Source organism: Gorilla gorilla, chromosome 5, assembly GCF_029281585.2.
Source record: "Gorilla gorilla gorilla isolate KB3781 chromosome 5, NHGRI_mGorGor1-v2.1_pri, whole genome shotgun sequence".
Classification (NCBI taxonomy): domain Eukaryota; kingdom Metazoa; phylum Chordata; class Mammalia; order Primates; family Hominidae; genus Gorilla; species Gorilla gorilla.
The window spans coordinates 70,242,555-70,258,964 of record NC_073229.2 but is presented as its reverse complement, the minus strand read 5'-3'; the positions used below and the strand labels follow the sequence as shown (position 1 = coordinate 70,258,964).

At 36.8% G+C, this 16,410-nt stretch overlaps 1 protein-coding gene across 6 annotated transcripts in view; it reads right to left on the bottom strand.

Moving 5' to 3' along the window:
* The window catches only part of EFHC1 (EF-hand domain containing 1), a 73,534-nt gene that overhangs the window by 12,185 nt on the left and 44,939 nt on the right, over nt 1-16,410 (bottom strand). For all 6 annotated transcript variants that reach the window (XR_008681104.2, XR_008681105.2, XM_063707659.1 and 3 more), the window contains 4 exons: nt 15,292-15,512; nt 10,727-10,867; nt 966-1,179; nt 429-576 (listed from right to left, as the gene is read on the bottom strand). Coding sequence is in view for 4 of the 6 variants with exons in the window: in XM_063707659.1 (XP_063563729.1) it covers nt 429-576; nt 966-1,179; nt 10,727-10,867; nt 15,292-15,512 (724 nt within the window). In the remaining 2 variants the exon portion in view is untranslated. The remainder of the gene's footprint in view (nt 1-428; nt 577-965; nt 1,180-10,726; nt 10,868-15,291; nt 15,513-16,410) is intronic.

The window sequence follows — 16,410 nt, the reverse complement described above, 5'->3', positions numbered from 1 at the left end:
TTCTTATGATTTTCTTAATTTTCTCTAGCTTACCGTATTGTAAGAATACAGGATGCAATACACATGACAGAAAATATGTGTTAATCAACTGTTTATGTTATCAGTAAGGCTTACAGTCAAGAGTAGGCTATTAGTAGTTAAGTTTTGAGGTGTCAAAAGTTATACATGAATTTTCAGCTGTGGAGGGAGGCTGGTACCCCTAACTCCCACATTGTTCAAGGGTCAACTGTATTTGCTAAACAAATGAAGTTGAAAAAGTTATAAGTTACTAGCTATTACATTGACACAGGGAACCTTCTGTTTATATCTAATAATTCCCACCTGGTGAGAGAAATCAGAAAATCTAAAATGTGATTACTCATTTGTTTTCTCAAGAATTACTTCCTGAATATCTTGAGTGTGCCAAACCCTAGCAATCAAACACACACCTTTCTGCTTCTGGAGCAGGCGCTTCTCGCTTTCGGACATGGTTCTGAATTGACGCGAGTGCTTCTGGTGAATACTGGGCAGCGTTGCTCTCCATGTATTTCAAAACATACTCGTCTGTATCAAGGATGATGAACCGGTGACCAAACACTGGAGAGAAGGTAGCAACACACTTAGCTTGGTGATGTTCTCTCACGCAATCAGGAGTAAAATAGTATTAACCCTCCAATGATAAATTCACAGGTATGCATTTATGACAGAAACTAATGAGCTTTCTTTAAACAACATACTAATACGCAGTCGTTTGCTCAGTATTTACAAAACTTATTGTCGACATCTGTAGCCAACAAATGCAATCAACTTAGAGTTTAATTGATTAGGAAGGCGATTAACACATTATACCATATATACAAGGATAGTAGCTTTATCTCAGTTGCAATACAATCTAATTGCCTCTTACAAGGGTTAAATGAATTAAATTCCAATTAAGAACTCATTCAGGCAGCCAGTAGGAAATTCTGGACTGTGTTTAGACCTACCTTCAATCACAGCACCAATGAAGAAGTCACTGGGGCCATAGTAGACAGGGTTGTCCACTGTAGAGTATGGTTTAACAACTTTAGTCCTGCCAAGGTACTTGCCCCCAATGATACCAGAATTGCGAACAGGAGGCTCAAAGATACTGATCATGTCGGTAGCTAGAAAGTAAGAGAAGACAAATCTGCGGTCTTTGTCTTCTGGGATGGGGGATTCCTACAAAGGTGAAGAAAAGAGGATATTATGAAGGTTCATGGTCTATGCAGATGTGCAAACTTAAATGCCTATAGGGGCCAGGTATAGGATATAAATGAAGCAGTCTGGGTTTTTACAATATAAACAAACCATCTATGGGGAAACTCTGGTGTCTCTGGGAAGAACATGCCTCATCTAAGGGAAGCTTCCCAAGGGAGGCCGCACCAACTCAACTCAATTGTTGCCTTGTGAGAATGTAGGCCCAATGTTGCTAGATCTTTCAGTTTTTCAAAAGATAAAAATGTGGATTATTATTTTAAACCTCTGATTTTAAAGTACTGATTCCAACTCTTTTAAAGCACCATGAAGCCCAAACAAACACAGTATACTAGAACATATATATGGGCTACATTCTGACCACAGGCTGCTAGTTGAGACTGTTGGCTGACATTATGTTTAACTTCATGAACACTAAGATGATTATGCAAGGTTTCATTTTTTAAGCAAATCAATTTATATACATAATGTAAAAAATAAAATTCAAAAAGAAGGGATAAGAGTAATATAAAATCAAAGAATTGAAAGTGATTCTGAGAAACTACCTTGTAGACAAGACTTTTTCTTTTTTTTTTTTATTACAGTTTAAGTTTTAGGGTACATGTGCACATTGTGCAGGTTAGTTACATATGTATACATGTGCCATGCTGGTGCGCTGCACCCACTAACTCGTCATCTAGCATTAGGTATATCTCCCAATGCTATCCTTCCCCCCTCCCCCCACCCCACCACAGGCCCCAGAGTGTGATATTCCCCTTCCTGTGTCCATGTGATCTCATTGTTCAATTCCCACCTATGAGTGAGAATATGCGGTGTTTGGTTTTTTGTTCTTGCGATAGTTTACTGAGAATGATGATTTCCAATTTCATCCATGTCCCTACAAAGGACATGAACTCATCATTTTTCATGGCTGCATAGTATTCCATGGTGCATATGTGCCACATTTTCTTAATCCAGTCTATCATTGTTGGACATTTGGGTTGGTTCCAAGTCTTTGCTATTGTGAATAATGCCGCAGTAAACATACGTGTGCATGTGTCTTTATAGCAGCATGATTTATAGTCCTTTGGGTATATACCCAGTAATGGGATGGCTGGGTCAAATGGTATTTCTAGTTCTAGATCCCTGAGGAATTGCCACACTGACTTCCACAATGGTTGAACTAGTTTACAGTCCCACCAACAGTGTAAAAGTGTTCCTATTTCTCCACATCCTCTCCAGCACCTGTTGTTTCCTGACTTTTTAATGATTGCCATTCTAACTGGTGTGAGATGGTATGTCATTGTGGTTTTGATTTGCATTTCTATGATGGCCAGTGATGATGAGCATTTTTTCATGTGTTTTTTGGCTGCATAAATGTCTTCTTTTGAGAAGTGTCTGTTCATGTCCTTTGCCCACTTTTTGATGGGGTTGTTTGTTTTTTTCTTGTAAATCTGTTTGAGTTCATTGTAGATTCTGGGTATTAGCCCTTTGTCAGATGAGACTTTTTCTAAATCAAATTGCAGAGTGATCACACAACCCCTAAGGAATAAATTCCAGTTCCAACAAAACTTAATACAGATTTGTTTATTCCTGACTAAAATCCGCTCATATTGTAACTGTAGCACATCTTCTCATTAAGACCATGGGATTGTTTGTGTAATAATTCCTCATCTATTAAAAAAGTCATTAGATTTTTCTCTTAGTAAAATAATTTTCTCATATCATTCCTTCATCTAATAGTCTCCCAATCATTTGGATTGTACACCCATGTAATAAAAATATAAATGTTAAACAACTACAATATAGTTAAAATCAAATCATATCACTCCTCTGCTCTCAAACCTTCAAAGAATTTCTATCACACTTAGAATAAAATACAAACTTCTAAGCAGGGGCATACCGGGGGGTTGGGGGGGACAATGGTAATGGTTTACTATGGCAGGAAAGAGTACTATAAAACTTAAAAAAAATTATTGTCTTTATTGGGAATGAGGTTTACATTTATAGAAAAGCATAAATATTACAGAGAATTATCACTCCCCTCACCAAGGTTCTCCTAATGTTAACATCCTATATAGCCATTAGTACAATTATCTGAACCAGGAAAATAACAATAGTACAATATTAGTAAATAAACTATGGTCCTTATTCAAATTTCACCCTGTTTCTCACAAATGCTCTTTTTGTTTCAGGATCCCATCCAGGATCCCACATTGCATTTAGTTATTATTTCTCTTTAGTCTCCTCCAATATGTGATAGACAGTTCCTCAATCTGCCCTTCTCTTTCATGACTTTGACGCTTTTGAAGACTACTCATCAATTATTTTCTTGAATGTTCCTCAGGCATCTCATTTTTGCATTTTTGGCAAAAGTAACCCAGAAAAGATACCATGTCTTTAGTGTATACCAGGGAGTTTATGATGTCAATATATCTTATTATGGATAACACTGACCTTGATCACTTGGTTAAGGTTTCTGCTGGATTTCTTCCCTTAAAGTTACCATATTTCCCTTTGCAATTACAAAACATCTTGGGGGAGATGTTTTGAGATTATGGGAATCCTGTTTCTCCTCAAAGGTTTTCCTACTAATTTTAGCAGCCATTGCTGGATCTTATCTGCAACCATGATTACAGCAGTGTGTGCCTAATGATAATTTTACTACTTCCCACTTTTCTTTTACATTAATTAACTGAAATTCTACTGTATGGAGGAGCCATCCCTTTGGGGATGAGTATCACTGATGTTGTTTAGAATTACAGGCACATGATAATAAGAAGAAACAGACCAACTTTTAGTTGGTTTTATTTTTAACTTCTCTGCAGCTTGTTATCTATACTTTCTTGTTACCTGGACTGCTCCCATCAGCCCATTCCTCTGGCCTTGTTATACCACTGGTTGCAGAGCCCTGGCTGGCCCCCGACCTGTCATTTCCACCTTTTTGCCCTCCATTCACTGCACACTGTCTCGGTCTTACACGAAGCTCTCTCAGGTATTCCCCTGGCTGGCTCCCTCAGCTATTCATTTGGTTTCTCCTCTGCTATGACCTCCTCAGAGAGGCTTTCCCCATTCTGCTGATATAAATGAGCCCCTTCCCCATCATTCTCTGTCTCATTTTATTTTTTACAGCACATGTTACTACCTATCCTTATACAATGTATTTATTTGACTAGAATGTCAACTAGAATGTAAGCTCCATGAGAGCAAATATTTGTCTATCTTGTTCTCCACTGTACCTTTGGTATCTAGAACCATATCTAGCCCAGAGTAGTCCTTTAATATTTGTTGAATGAATTAATAATTAAACATATGTTCTTCTATATAAATATAGTTTGTGCATTAAAAGGCACATATAAAAATATCAGAGGCTATAAAATAAATGCACTCATAGTAAATAAAATAAACAGAGGCTGTAATATTTTCTTAACAAACACCACACATGGTACTGTCTTGCGTATCTCTTGGAAGACATTCAGCTGCTTTGAAGATCATGGTTCAAATCATGTTTCTGTTCTTCCAAAGCTTTGCCAAGTTTCTCAGCCAGCATTCCACTCTCAGTCCCAGAGAGTTTACCGGCATATTTTTACTTAGGCACCAATTGCCTACTAGGATTTAGTACATGTTATTTTCTCAGAACACATCCAGTGTCTTTGTCTGACCTCCGTGGGATTTAATTAATTTGTCTCTGATCATTTCTGTAGCATATTCCTTTCTTTTTGAATTTCCATATATTTTCTTTTGAAGTCCCCGCCTCACTCGTAAACCTTTTCCCCTTATTGTCAAGCACCCTTTCTTCCTCAAGAACTTTTGTGATGAGTCTAATGAATACATTCTCTATTTCACCAAATAGGTCAGGGGAAAACATCTGAAAATTACCATGACCAGAATATCACTTCTTTTTTCCTGCCCACATAAAGATATCCACTATTTCTTTACTAATAGTTCTGTTGGCTTTCTTTTAATTTTTTTTTACTGTGAGCAGTATCACAGAGAGAAAACTGCAAAAAAAAAAAAAAACCCAAAACAACAATAAAAATATCAAAATGCACAGCCGAAAGAATTTTAATAAAGTGAACACCCATATAACCACCATCCAGGTTGGGAAACAGAACGCTGACAGAACCTCCCAATCAATATTCTATCCTTCCCCCACCAAACAGGCCATTGCCTTGAATTGTATGGTTTTCTTTAGTTTTGCTACAAAGCAGACATCCATAAAGTTTTGTTTTGTCTGCTTTTTAATCTTCATATAAATGAAATTACATAGTATGTATGCATTCTTTTGTGTCTGGATTCTTACATTCAAAATTATGTTTATGTGATTTAGCCATGTTGTTATTAGTAGCTGTAGTTCCTTAATTTTCATTGAACAGAAATCAAATTATGACACAAATATACCACAACTTATCCAGTCTGTTGTACGTAGACATTTAGGTCTATTTTTGCTATTATGAATTATGCTATTACAAACATTCTTATCTTTTGGTGAACATATATTGCACCCTTAGCACAATCTAGTAAATTTATTATGCCAAACTGTTTTACAAAGTGGGTATACTCTCTTAGTAAAGAGTATGAGAGTTCCTATGGTTCCATATTCTCATCAACATATTAATGATTCTGATGGGTGGGTAGAGGCAACTCACTATGATTGTAATCTGCACTTCTTTAGTTACTAACAAAGCTAAGCAACTTCTCATATGTACATATTTTTAAAGACAGAGTCTCTGTCGCCCGGGTTGGAGTGCAGTGGCAGGATCATAGCTCACTACAGCTTCGAACTCCTGGGTTCAAGTGATCCTCCCGCCTTAGTGTCCCAGGTAACTGGGACTATAGGCACATGCCACCAAGCCCAATTAACTTATTTTTTTATCTTTGTAGCGATAGGGTCTCATTATGTTACCCTATGACATAGGGTTCAAGTGATCTTCCTGCCTCGGCCTCCCAAAGTGCTGGGAAAACAGGTGTGAGTCACTGCACCTGGCCCTTCTAATATGTTTAGTTGCCTCTTGGATATCCTCTTTTGTGAAATGCCTGTTCAAGTTTCTTGCTCATTTTTCTTAATGATTTCAGAGTGTTCTTTATATATTCTGAATATAAGATCTTGGTTGATTTCTGTATTAAACATCTGCTCCCACTTGAAGCTTGCCTTTTTTTACAATCTTAATGGTGTTTTTTGGAAGAACAGAAATTCTTTATCTTAATATAATCAAATTTATCCATTTTAATTAATTAATTAATTAATTAAGGAGACAGAGCCTCGCTCTGCCACCCAGGCTGAAGTGAAGTGGCTCAGTCTCGGCTCACTGCAACCTCCGCCCCCCAGACTCAAGTGATTCTCCTGCTTCAGCCTCCTAAGTGGCTGGGACTACAGGCGTGCACTATCATGCCCAGCTAATTTTTTGTATTTTTAGTAGGGTCAGGGTTTCACCATGTTGGCCATACTGTCTCAAACTCCTGAGCTGGGGCAATCTGCCCACCTTGGTCTCCCAAAGTGCTGGGATTACAGGCATGAACCACCGTGCCCAGTCATTTATCCATTTTTAAAACATGACTGGTTTTTTGTATCCAACTAAATAAATCTTTCCCTACTATAATGTTAAGATTATTTATTGCTAAGAAGTTTTATTGTTTTACCTTTCACATTTAGATTTTCAATCTACCTAGACCTGATTTCCACTTTTGGAGTGAGATGGAGGTCAAATTTTCTTTTTTGTTACATGAATATCTAATTGTTTGATATCATTGATTAGAAACATCTTCCTTTCCCAGCCCCTCTGCAGTGCTGTATTTGTCATATGTCTTTTCCTGGGCTGTCTAATCTGTTCCATTGGTTTGTTTATCCTTGCACCAATAACATGTTATTTTAATTACTGTGACTTTTAATACACAGTGATATTTTTGTGAGCAAAATCCACTGATCTTGCTCTTCTCCAAGAGTATCTTGGCTATTCCTGGTGCTTTGCCTCTCCACTTAAATTATAGAAACAATCTGTCTGTAAAAATAAAAACATTTTTGGATTTTTTGACTGTAATTTTAAACCATAGATCAATTTGGGGAAAATATTTTTATAATACTGAATTTTCTAGCCAATGAACGTGGTATATCCCTTCATTTATTTAGGTCTTCTTAATTTTCTCTCAATAATATTTTAGGTGTTACATATTTTTTGTATGTAACATATCTTTTGTATGTAACACCTAAAAGATATGTAACACCTAAAGTGTTTTTGTATGTAACACCTAAAAGATATGTAACACCTAGGTGTTACATATCTCTTGTATGTAAAAGATATTACATATCTCTTGTATGTAAAAGATATTACATATCTCTTGTATGTTAAAGATATTACATATCTCTTGTATGATAAAGATACATCTTTTAGGTGTTACATATCTTTTGTATGTAACACCTAAAATATTATACCAAGGAATTTAATTTATACCTAGGAATTTAATATTTTTGATGCTATAGTAAATGGTATTTTTTAACTTTATGTTTTCTTTGTTGCTATTTGTATATCGACTTCCCTAATGTAGAAGGTAGATTCTTTATTTTCTATATATACAATTGTTCATTTTGGATAATGACAATTTTATTTTTTCCTCTTCAATCCATATATTTGTTTATTCGCTTCCTGTTTCACTGTTCCAGCTAGGACTTCCAGAACAATGTGGACCAGAAGGGGTGATAGCAGTCTTGCCTTGTTCCTAATCTCAGAAAGTACCCTTTCGACATTTCATCACTAAGTAAGCTGTTTGCAGTAGACTTTTCATACATAACCTTTAACAGATTAAGGAAACCCCCTTTTATTCTTTTTTTTTAATTATAAGTTTTGTTTTCTTTCATTTTTACTTTTTTAAACTTTTACTTTAGGTTCAGGGGTATATGCGAGTTTTATTTTTAAATCATATTAGATTGATTTTAGCAAATGCTTTTCAAAATCTAATTTTTCTCTTTTATTCTGTTAATGTGATGATTTTTCAAAACTGAAATAGACTTTTTTGGCTTATTTCTCATTTTTTGCTGAAATTCTCAATCTTATTCTTTATCTCCTTAAACATGGTAAACAAAGGTTTTTAAAAATTTTTTTTAATTTTATGATTTAGTTATTTATTTATTTTATTTTATTTTTAGACGGAGTCTTGCTCTGTCGCCCAGGCTGGAGTACAGTGGCACAATCTTGGCTCACTGCAACCTCCGCCTCCCAGGTTCAAGCGATTCTCATATCTCAGCCTCCTGAGTACCTGGGATTACAGGTGCATGCCACCATGCCTGGCTAATTTTTGTATTTTTTTAGTAGATGCAGGGTTTCGGCATGTTGGCCAGGCTGGTCTCAAATTCCTGACCTCAAGTGATCTGCCCTCCTTGGCCTCCCAAAGTGTTGGGATTACAGGTGTGAGCCACTGCTCCCGGCTTAGGTTTAAGTTTCATAGTGCCAGTATCTGAAATCCCTATAAGTATATTCTATTGTCTCTTATTTCTGTTCACTTTTCTTTATGTTATCTTGTCTTGTTTCTGAACATTGTATTATTAATATTGTTTTTGTGAGTGCCACACATTGTATTTTTAAAATTGTAGAAATAAATTGAAGCTGAAAATGATGTCATCTGCAGAGAATTTGTTTGCTTCTGACAGTCACCTGGGGTTATTATAATCCAGGATCACCTTAATCTGATTTGTAAAACTGAGACAATCAGGGACTATGATAATTCAAAGCCAGACAATAGTCCCTTCAAAGATTAGCTACAGACAGACTTAAGCACAGAGGGTTTACCAGGAGCTTCTGCCTTTGACAGGCCCTAAATAGATTCCAATGTTTGTCCTCACAGGTGGGTCTTCTGGAATCAGCAAATACACCTAGCGGAAAAATGAACCCAAATGTCAGGTTCACTTCTGTGGTTCTCATTGTTCCCCTGGTTCTTGCTCTGTGATTCTTCACATCTTGCTAGTTGTTCAGCACCTTCAAGTGCTAACACACACACACATACACATACACACAAACATACACCTCAGCAAGAGGGCTGATCCAAATTATTTGGTCTATCATTTCTAGAAATAGAAGTCCTCTGTAAATGCTTTAACTTTTAGTGATATACCATGTTTGACCAGGTTGCTTGTGAGTACAGAAGGCTGCAATCAAAAGAAATTTATCTTTTCTCCTCATTTAGCAATATCTAACACTATTCATAGCCATTTTTGTAATCAACTTTGTATTAATTTTTCCAGGTTTTTCATTATCAAAGGTAAGCTTACAATTTTGCAGTTTACAGACTCATAGGAGTTCCTTTCCCTTTTCTAATTCTAAGTATTATACTGGTTCTTCATCAAAAGAATACTGGGTTGAAAACCAGAAGGCTGAGTTCTAGTCCTACCCCTGTCTAAGCAGCACTGGACCTGGGACAAGACAATTAGCCTTTCTGTTTCTTAAGTTTTGAAACATAAAATGGGTACAATATTGTATTGCCTTACTCATGGATAATGTGTGCAGAAATAAATTCTTTTGCCTACTGAACGAACAGTTACTGAGTACCTACAAAGTCTAGAAGGACATGATTCCTGCCCTTAAGGAGTTATAGTTACCATATAATAATACAACAAGCCGCTTGAATTTTAACAGTAACTGAAAGAATCTAGTACCACAAAACCTTTATTGGTCAGAATTCTTATGGAGAGTGTTCTGGTTGGCCTACATTTTGCTGTTTTGTTGTTTTCTTTAAAAATTTTGTTTTTAGCCAGAACTCTCTTTTTATTTAAAGCTTTGTGCAATCGTTTTCTAAAATCTATTATTCAGTTGTCTTCACCTTAGTTTTTATCTTTTCAAATACATGTATATAGTTTGAAAAGTCACCTGACACCTCCTACCCCCAGCTCCTAATTCCTATTCTGAGATATAACTTATTTCAACTTCTGCTATTTATGTTCATATTTCTAATAAAATGGTTAGGTTCCTATTCTACATTTTTTTTCCATTTTAAAGACCTTACACTTTGAATTTCTATCAGCAACTTCTCTCATACAATTCTGCTAATTAATGGGATATGCAGAATTTGAGTGTATGTCTATTTCCAACTCCATGCTCTTAACTATTAGTCACATAACCTCTCAAGATATCAGGCAAGATATCACAGATAAACGCAAAACTTACTAAGACATGGTCCCTAACCTCAAAGAAATCACAGTATACCAAAAAGCCACACAGATACACACATGGTTTGAATATTAAGCAATTTCATAGTTACTTAATAAAAGAGGCAAAAGATCTGTCAACATTTGAGGTGTAAGAGTGAGAGATTAATGATCTTAAGAAAGACTCTTGGGAGAGAGAGGACTTGATCTAGGTCTTAGTTCGGGGGCACCATACTTAATACTATCCAACCTCCCTGAAGGCTAGGTACTAGATACAATGGTTGGTTGAGTCAACACATAACTCTGACAGCTGTTAATCTACAGCTTACAGACAAAATAAACAATTGTACACAGTACTGAGATAGAAGAGAATCTTTAGTATATAAAAATTAGCCTCACCAGTACAGCCAAATAACGAAGCACCTTGTTATCATTCACCAGCATTTTAATAACATCTTTTTTTGGAGCTTTTGGAATGAGAGCAAAACAATTCTGAGCAGAATCTTCCACTAGTCCAAAACCGTTATAAGGAGGCAACTCCTGGAGATACATAGGAAGCAAGAAGTAAGGCAGATACTACTTGTGTTAAGATTACATTAAAGGTAACTATAAGTTTAAAGAAAAAACTCTAGAAAATACTTATGCAAATATATTTTCTACATAAACAAATATAGTCAGAAAAAATAACATATCATTTATCCCCTTCCTCTGTGGATTTTGCATCATGTTCACTGATCACAGAAGTAACTGATGATGCTCTAAAGTAACTCTCAGGGCTACAGAGAAACTATTGCTGATGTCCACTGACCCCTTACTACAAAAGCAGGACCTAGTCCCACCACAGTGAGGGTCCTGTGTAGCACACATTTTCTCTTGTATATACCTCCACAAAATCTTTTTATATATCATTTTCAGGCACTTTAACAAGTAAGTCCATATAGTCCCTAGTACCATCCATAACAGAGTATTTCTTCAACAACAAAGGACTATTAAATTTGTCCACGGCGTACTAGTTGGAACGCTGACCCCAAAATCACTTGCTGGGACTGCAGTTAATGTGATAATCATGGCTAGAATATGACTAGTGGATTTAGCAGATGGAAAATGACCTAATTTGCTTCAATTGCAAAACCACTACTCAGTGAATTTACAGGTTACTATGGACAGAGGAACCCTGAGCTGACGGCCTACATGCTAAGCATCTGAGTTTTCTCTGGAGGCTAGGCAGAAACTGCAAAGTGGTGGTATCTGAACTTGCTTTGCACTTGTACCAACACCACACAATGAGAGCATCCTGGCTGGGGGGCCAGTAGGGAGGTCACTGGGGGTTGACAGATTTTGCAATAAGAAGGTAGCTATAAAGCCTCTGGGCCTTCTTCTCAAATTCCTATTGTATTTTAACAAACTTTACCTGTTTTTCCTGAATATACTCACTTCCCCTGCCTGGAATAAAGACCTTCCCTAAATATCAGTCCATATGCATGGTATCCTCGCACCTTGCTTCTCATACTTCAAGCTACTGCTTGGGTGGGTCCCGTTGTAAACTAGATGAACACTCATCTGACTATGGATATGATCACTCCTAGATACTCCTGCTCATATGATCCACTTACCAGAGTTTCTGTCTGGACATCTTCAACCAAGCTAGTAGTACCCTTAGAACCCCAGAGTACCATAACCTTCAGATACTGCTTTCAGGGGAAGTCTCCATAGCAGATTAGCTCTCCTAGTTCTGGTTTCTTTCTTTTCCCTACCAGCATGCCTCCAGATGGAGCCAGCCTGACAGAAAACACATCTGGCTATTGCATTTATGTTTACTTATTCCTGATCTAGCAGAGAAGCTTGACTTAGAAGTGCCATACCTCTTGAATTGAATATATCCATTTCGTATCTACTTCTATCCCTGCATTGGCTTGGCTCTAGCTTTATTCCTCTAGACTCTGCTACAAATTCCCATCCCTGGATTTCCATTTATGTTATTTAGGGTTAAAATGATTGAGGTATAATGACTAAAAAGCGTCTGCTGATTGGTAATTGGCATTCTATTTATCTCTAACAAATTTCATGGACAGGTGGAATTTGTTTATTATAGAGCTATTTATTATAGAGAAAGTACGGGAAAGAAACTGACCAAACACTATAATTAATGTGCCATATGTATAGATGTTTTATTATATAAAATTAGTTTTATTATACAAAAGGGCTGGGATAGAGCAAAACAACCAACCAAAATCTACAGTAGATCTTCAGTTCCCCTCTGCTCTTTATCCAGGGCTTCCCTCTCTTTTCTTTACTTCAAGATAGGTTAGGAGAAAAAAAAGATGATAGTAATAAGGATGGGGAACAGAGGTATTCTAAGACTCAAAAACTTCCATTGGCTCAAAAGACAGATCAGGCCGGTGCGGTGGCTCATGCCTGTAATACTAGCACTTTGGGAAGCCAAGGTGGGTGGATCACCTGAGGTAGGGAGTTCCAGACCAGCCTGGCCAACATGGTGAAACCCCGTCTGTACTAAAAATACAAAAATTAGCTGGGTGTGGTGGCACGACCTGTAGTCCCAGCTACTGGGGAGGCTGAGGCACAAGAATCGCTTGAACCTGGGAGGTGGAACGTTGCAGTGAGCCAAGACTGCACCACCGCACTCCAGCCTGGGACACAGAGCAATACCCTGTCTTAAAAAAAAAAAAAAAAAAGTCAAAGTCCTTTCACCAAGAAAAGGGCATCACTATGTTGCAATCTCTCACTACTCTACCTCCGGGTTAGATAACCATCCTTATCTATAAACTGAAGTGGTAAAATAGTTTCCTTGATCAAAATCTAAATCTGTTCTCATGGTATTTTCCCCTGTGTACTGCATCAAATGCTGCCAAGAAACTTGGGGGCAGAGAGTTTATCATAATTCTTTTTCTTTTCACAATGCATTACACCAGGAGAGGGTTTATCATTGTTCTTAATCAATGAACACATCATTGATAAAGAAATCTATCAGAGAAAAAACTGACAGCAAGAGGTATTATCACCCACACTTCCTTCCAGAAATTGTATTGCCTCTGGGAACTCACAGCATACCAAAATCCAAATCCTTCTTTGTAATTGTTTCTATAAAACATTGTTTCTAAAAGTTTTGCCTAAGACATCACTTCCTTTTTGCAGAACACCTTCATAGCCAATTTTCTTCAGTCCAGTTCAAGAAACATATTATATACCTCCTATTTATTAGGCACTGTATTAGGTACTAGGAGAGAAAGATGAATAGGACATAGTCCTTGGCCTCAAGGGAGTTACAATCTAGTACAAAATATTCACTAGCAGATAATTTAATATAATAGAGAAGTGCTAGTAGAGGGAGGCAGAGAATACCCCAGGAATAGAGATGAAAGGCTTTTTGCCCTACCTGGAGCTTTAGAAAAGACAAACACTGCGGAAGGCCGCAGGGTCCTCTGCCTAGGAAAACCAGAGAACTTTGTTCACTTGTTTATCTGCTGACCTTCCCTCCACTATTGTCCTGTAACCCTGCCAAATCCCCCTCTGCGAGAAACACCCAAGAATGATCAATAAAAAATAAAAAATAAAAAAATAAAAAAATAAAAAAATAAAAATAAATAAAAATAAATAAAAAAAAAGAAAAGACTTCTTGGGGAAGAAGCCTACTCTGGGTATTGGAGGATAAAAAAGAGCTGCATGTAAGAATAACAGAAAAGTGGTTCAAGGAGGAAGAGCACAAGCAAAAGTTCCTGGGAGTAAAACAAGATGCTGTACTGGTAGAACCAGAGAACTCAGTACGACTGGAGGCCAACTGCAAGCAAGAGAAGCAGCCGCTGGACGGGAAGGCAGGGCCCTGGCTGGAGGTACTCAAACATTCCATAATTTTATTCATGCCTTTCTTTTGAGGAGAAAGGGCCCAGTGATACTTTACACACATAGTAGTTTTTTATGAATGGGTGTATTTTAACTGTCTTTTAATTGTATGAATGCATGTATTTTCATACATCCATTTCATGAATGGATATCATTTATTTTGTCAATCTCCTCACACCTTTTTTTTTTATAAATAATGCTACAATACACGTTCTTCCATATACATTTTTAGAGTTCCCAAAGTATATTTCCAGGTAAAAGATATGACATATATCTATATCTATATGTCATAATATAAACCATATTATGATGTGTCCTACCATATATATCCAATATCATATATTATAAACAATATGATTTATTATATATATAGATATATATTGTATATATTATATAGATATATAATATATATATATATTTTTTGAGACAGACTTTCACTCGTTCTGTTGCCCAGGCTGGAGTGCAATGGCATGATCTCGGCTCACTGCAACCTCCATCTCACAGGTTCAAGTGATCCTCATGCCTCAGCCTCCCAAGGAGCTGGGATTACAGGTGCGCACCTCTACACTCGGCTAATTTTTGTATTTTTAGTACAGACAAGGTTTCACAACGTTGGCCAGGCTGGTCTAGAATTCCTGACTTCAAGGGATCCACCTGCCCTGGCCTCCGAAAGTGCTGGATTACAGGCATGAGCCACTGTGCCCAGCCAGAAAATATATATTTTATTTACTTATAAAAATAAAATGTCTATTTTATAAAATAGACAACAAATTGCCTTTCAGAAAGTCTACTCTGATTGGCTTTCCTATAAACAGTATATGAAAATTCCCATTTCTTCATATAGGGCAAACACTGGATATCATGAATCTTTTAAAATTGAACAGATCCAAAAACATCATTATTTTCATTCTATTTCACTGATTATCAGTTAGATTGAGGGTCTTTTCATAATTTTTTTGTCATTTATATTTCTTCTTTTGTGAACTACTGTGTTACATATACTTTGTCCATTATTCATCGAATATTTGCATAGAAGTCTTTTTTTCTTAAATTTCTACCTCAAAAAATTATTTTTCTCACCACACTAAGAAGTACTATCTGATTACCTGTTTTACTGGAGGTGGTTCCCGCTTGCTCACATCAATACGTGGTAAATCAGTGATTCCAAACTTCTCTTTGTAATACCGTCGAGTAAATGGATCACAATCATAAATGAAGAAACTTCTCCCAAGGATAGTGAGTGACTTCCCAACAATGAAGTCTTTAGCAGTATACCATTCCAACACTTCTTGGTCAGAGATTTCTAGCACACACTGAGGGAAGTTCTCTAATATAAGATGGTGTTAGAGAGAAAAGAAGAAGGAATGAGTGTGTCAAGAAAGACTTGACACACAACTGCCAGGCATTCTTGAGAACCTGAGGGAGTGCAGTCTTTTGCTCTGGTCAAGAGTCAGGGTCTCCCCTACATTCCCACTAGAACACGTGGCTGTGTATTTCCATCTGTTGATACGACACATACATAATACGGTTTTTGTGAAGTCTCTCTCCCATATTCAGCTCAAACTATCACTATAAGTCACTAATTTTAGCAAATTAATGCTTAAAATAAATCGCTACAGGAGGAAAGAACAAATGTCCTTCTGTAAGTATAAAGTCTTAGGTCTAGGAAAGATCCAAGTCATTTAGCTCAAATTCCCACCCGTTTATCCATTCATCCAACAATTACTAGTGACCATCTATATCATGTACTAGGTACACTGCTAAATACTGGGATTACGATAATTAACACTGTAGATACAATTCCTGACTTCATGGAGAAAATATTCTGTTTGGGGAGACAGACACTAAAAAATTATATAAATAATGGTTTCATTTCGGGTTGTAATCACTGCTATGAGGACAGTGTAAGCTAGTTCTGGAGACAGGGGGCAGGGACAGTCAATGAGATGATGACAATAATCCATTCATGTAGGAATAAATAATTTCCAAATGTAGAATCAATCTTGCATTTGTGGAATAATTCCATTCTTATCTTACTGTTTCATGAGAACTAAGGATTAACTTGTTTAAGATTGATTACCTGCAGCCTGGCATCCAAGGAAATCTTAAGAGTCAATCAGTTCTAGTAGAGTGCCACATCTTATAGTTGTAACCACAAAGCTTTGGCACAGAACCCTGATCACAAGGGGGATGAAAAGTAGGCTGATGTTCTCCTAACTAGTAAT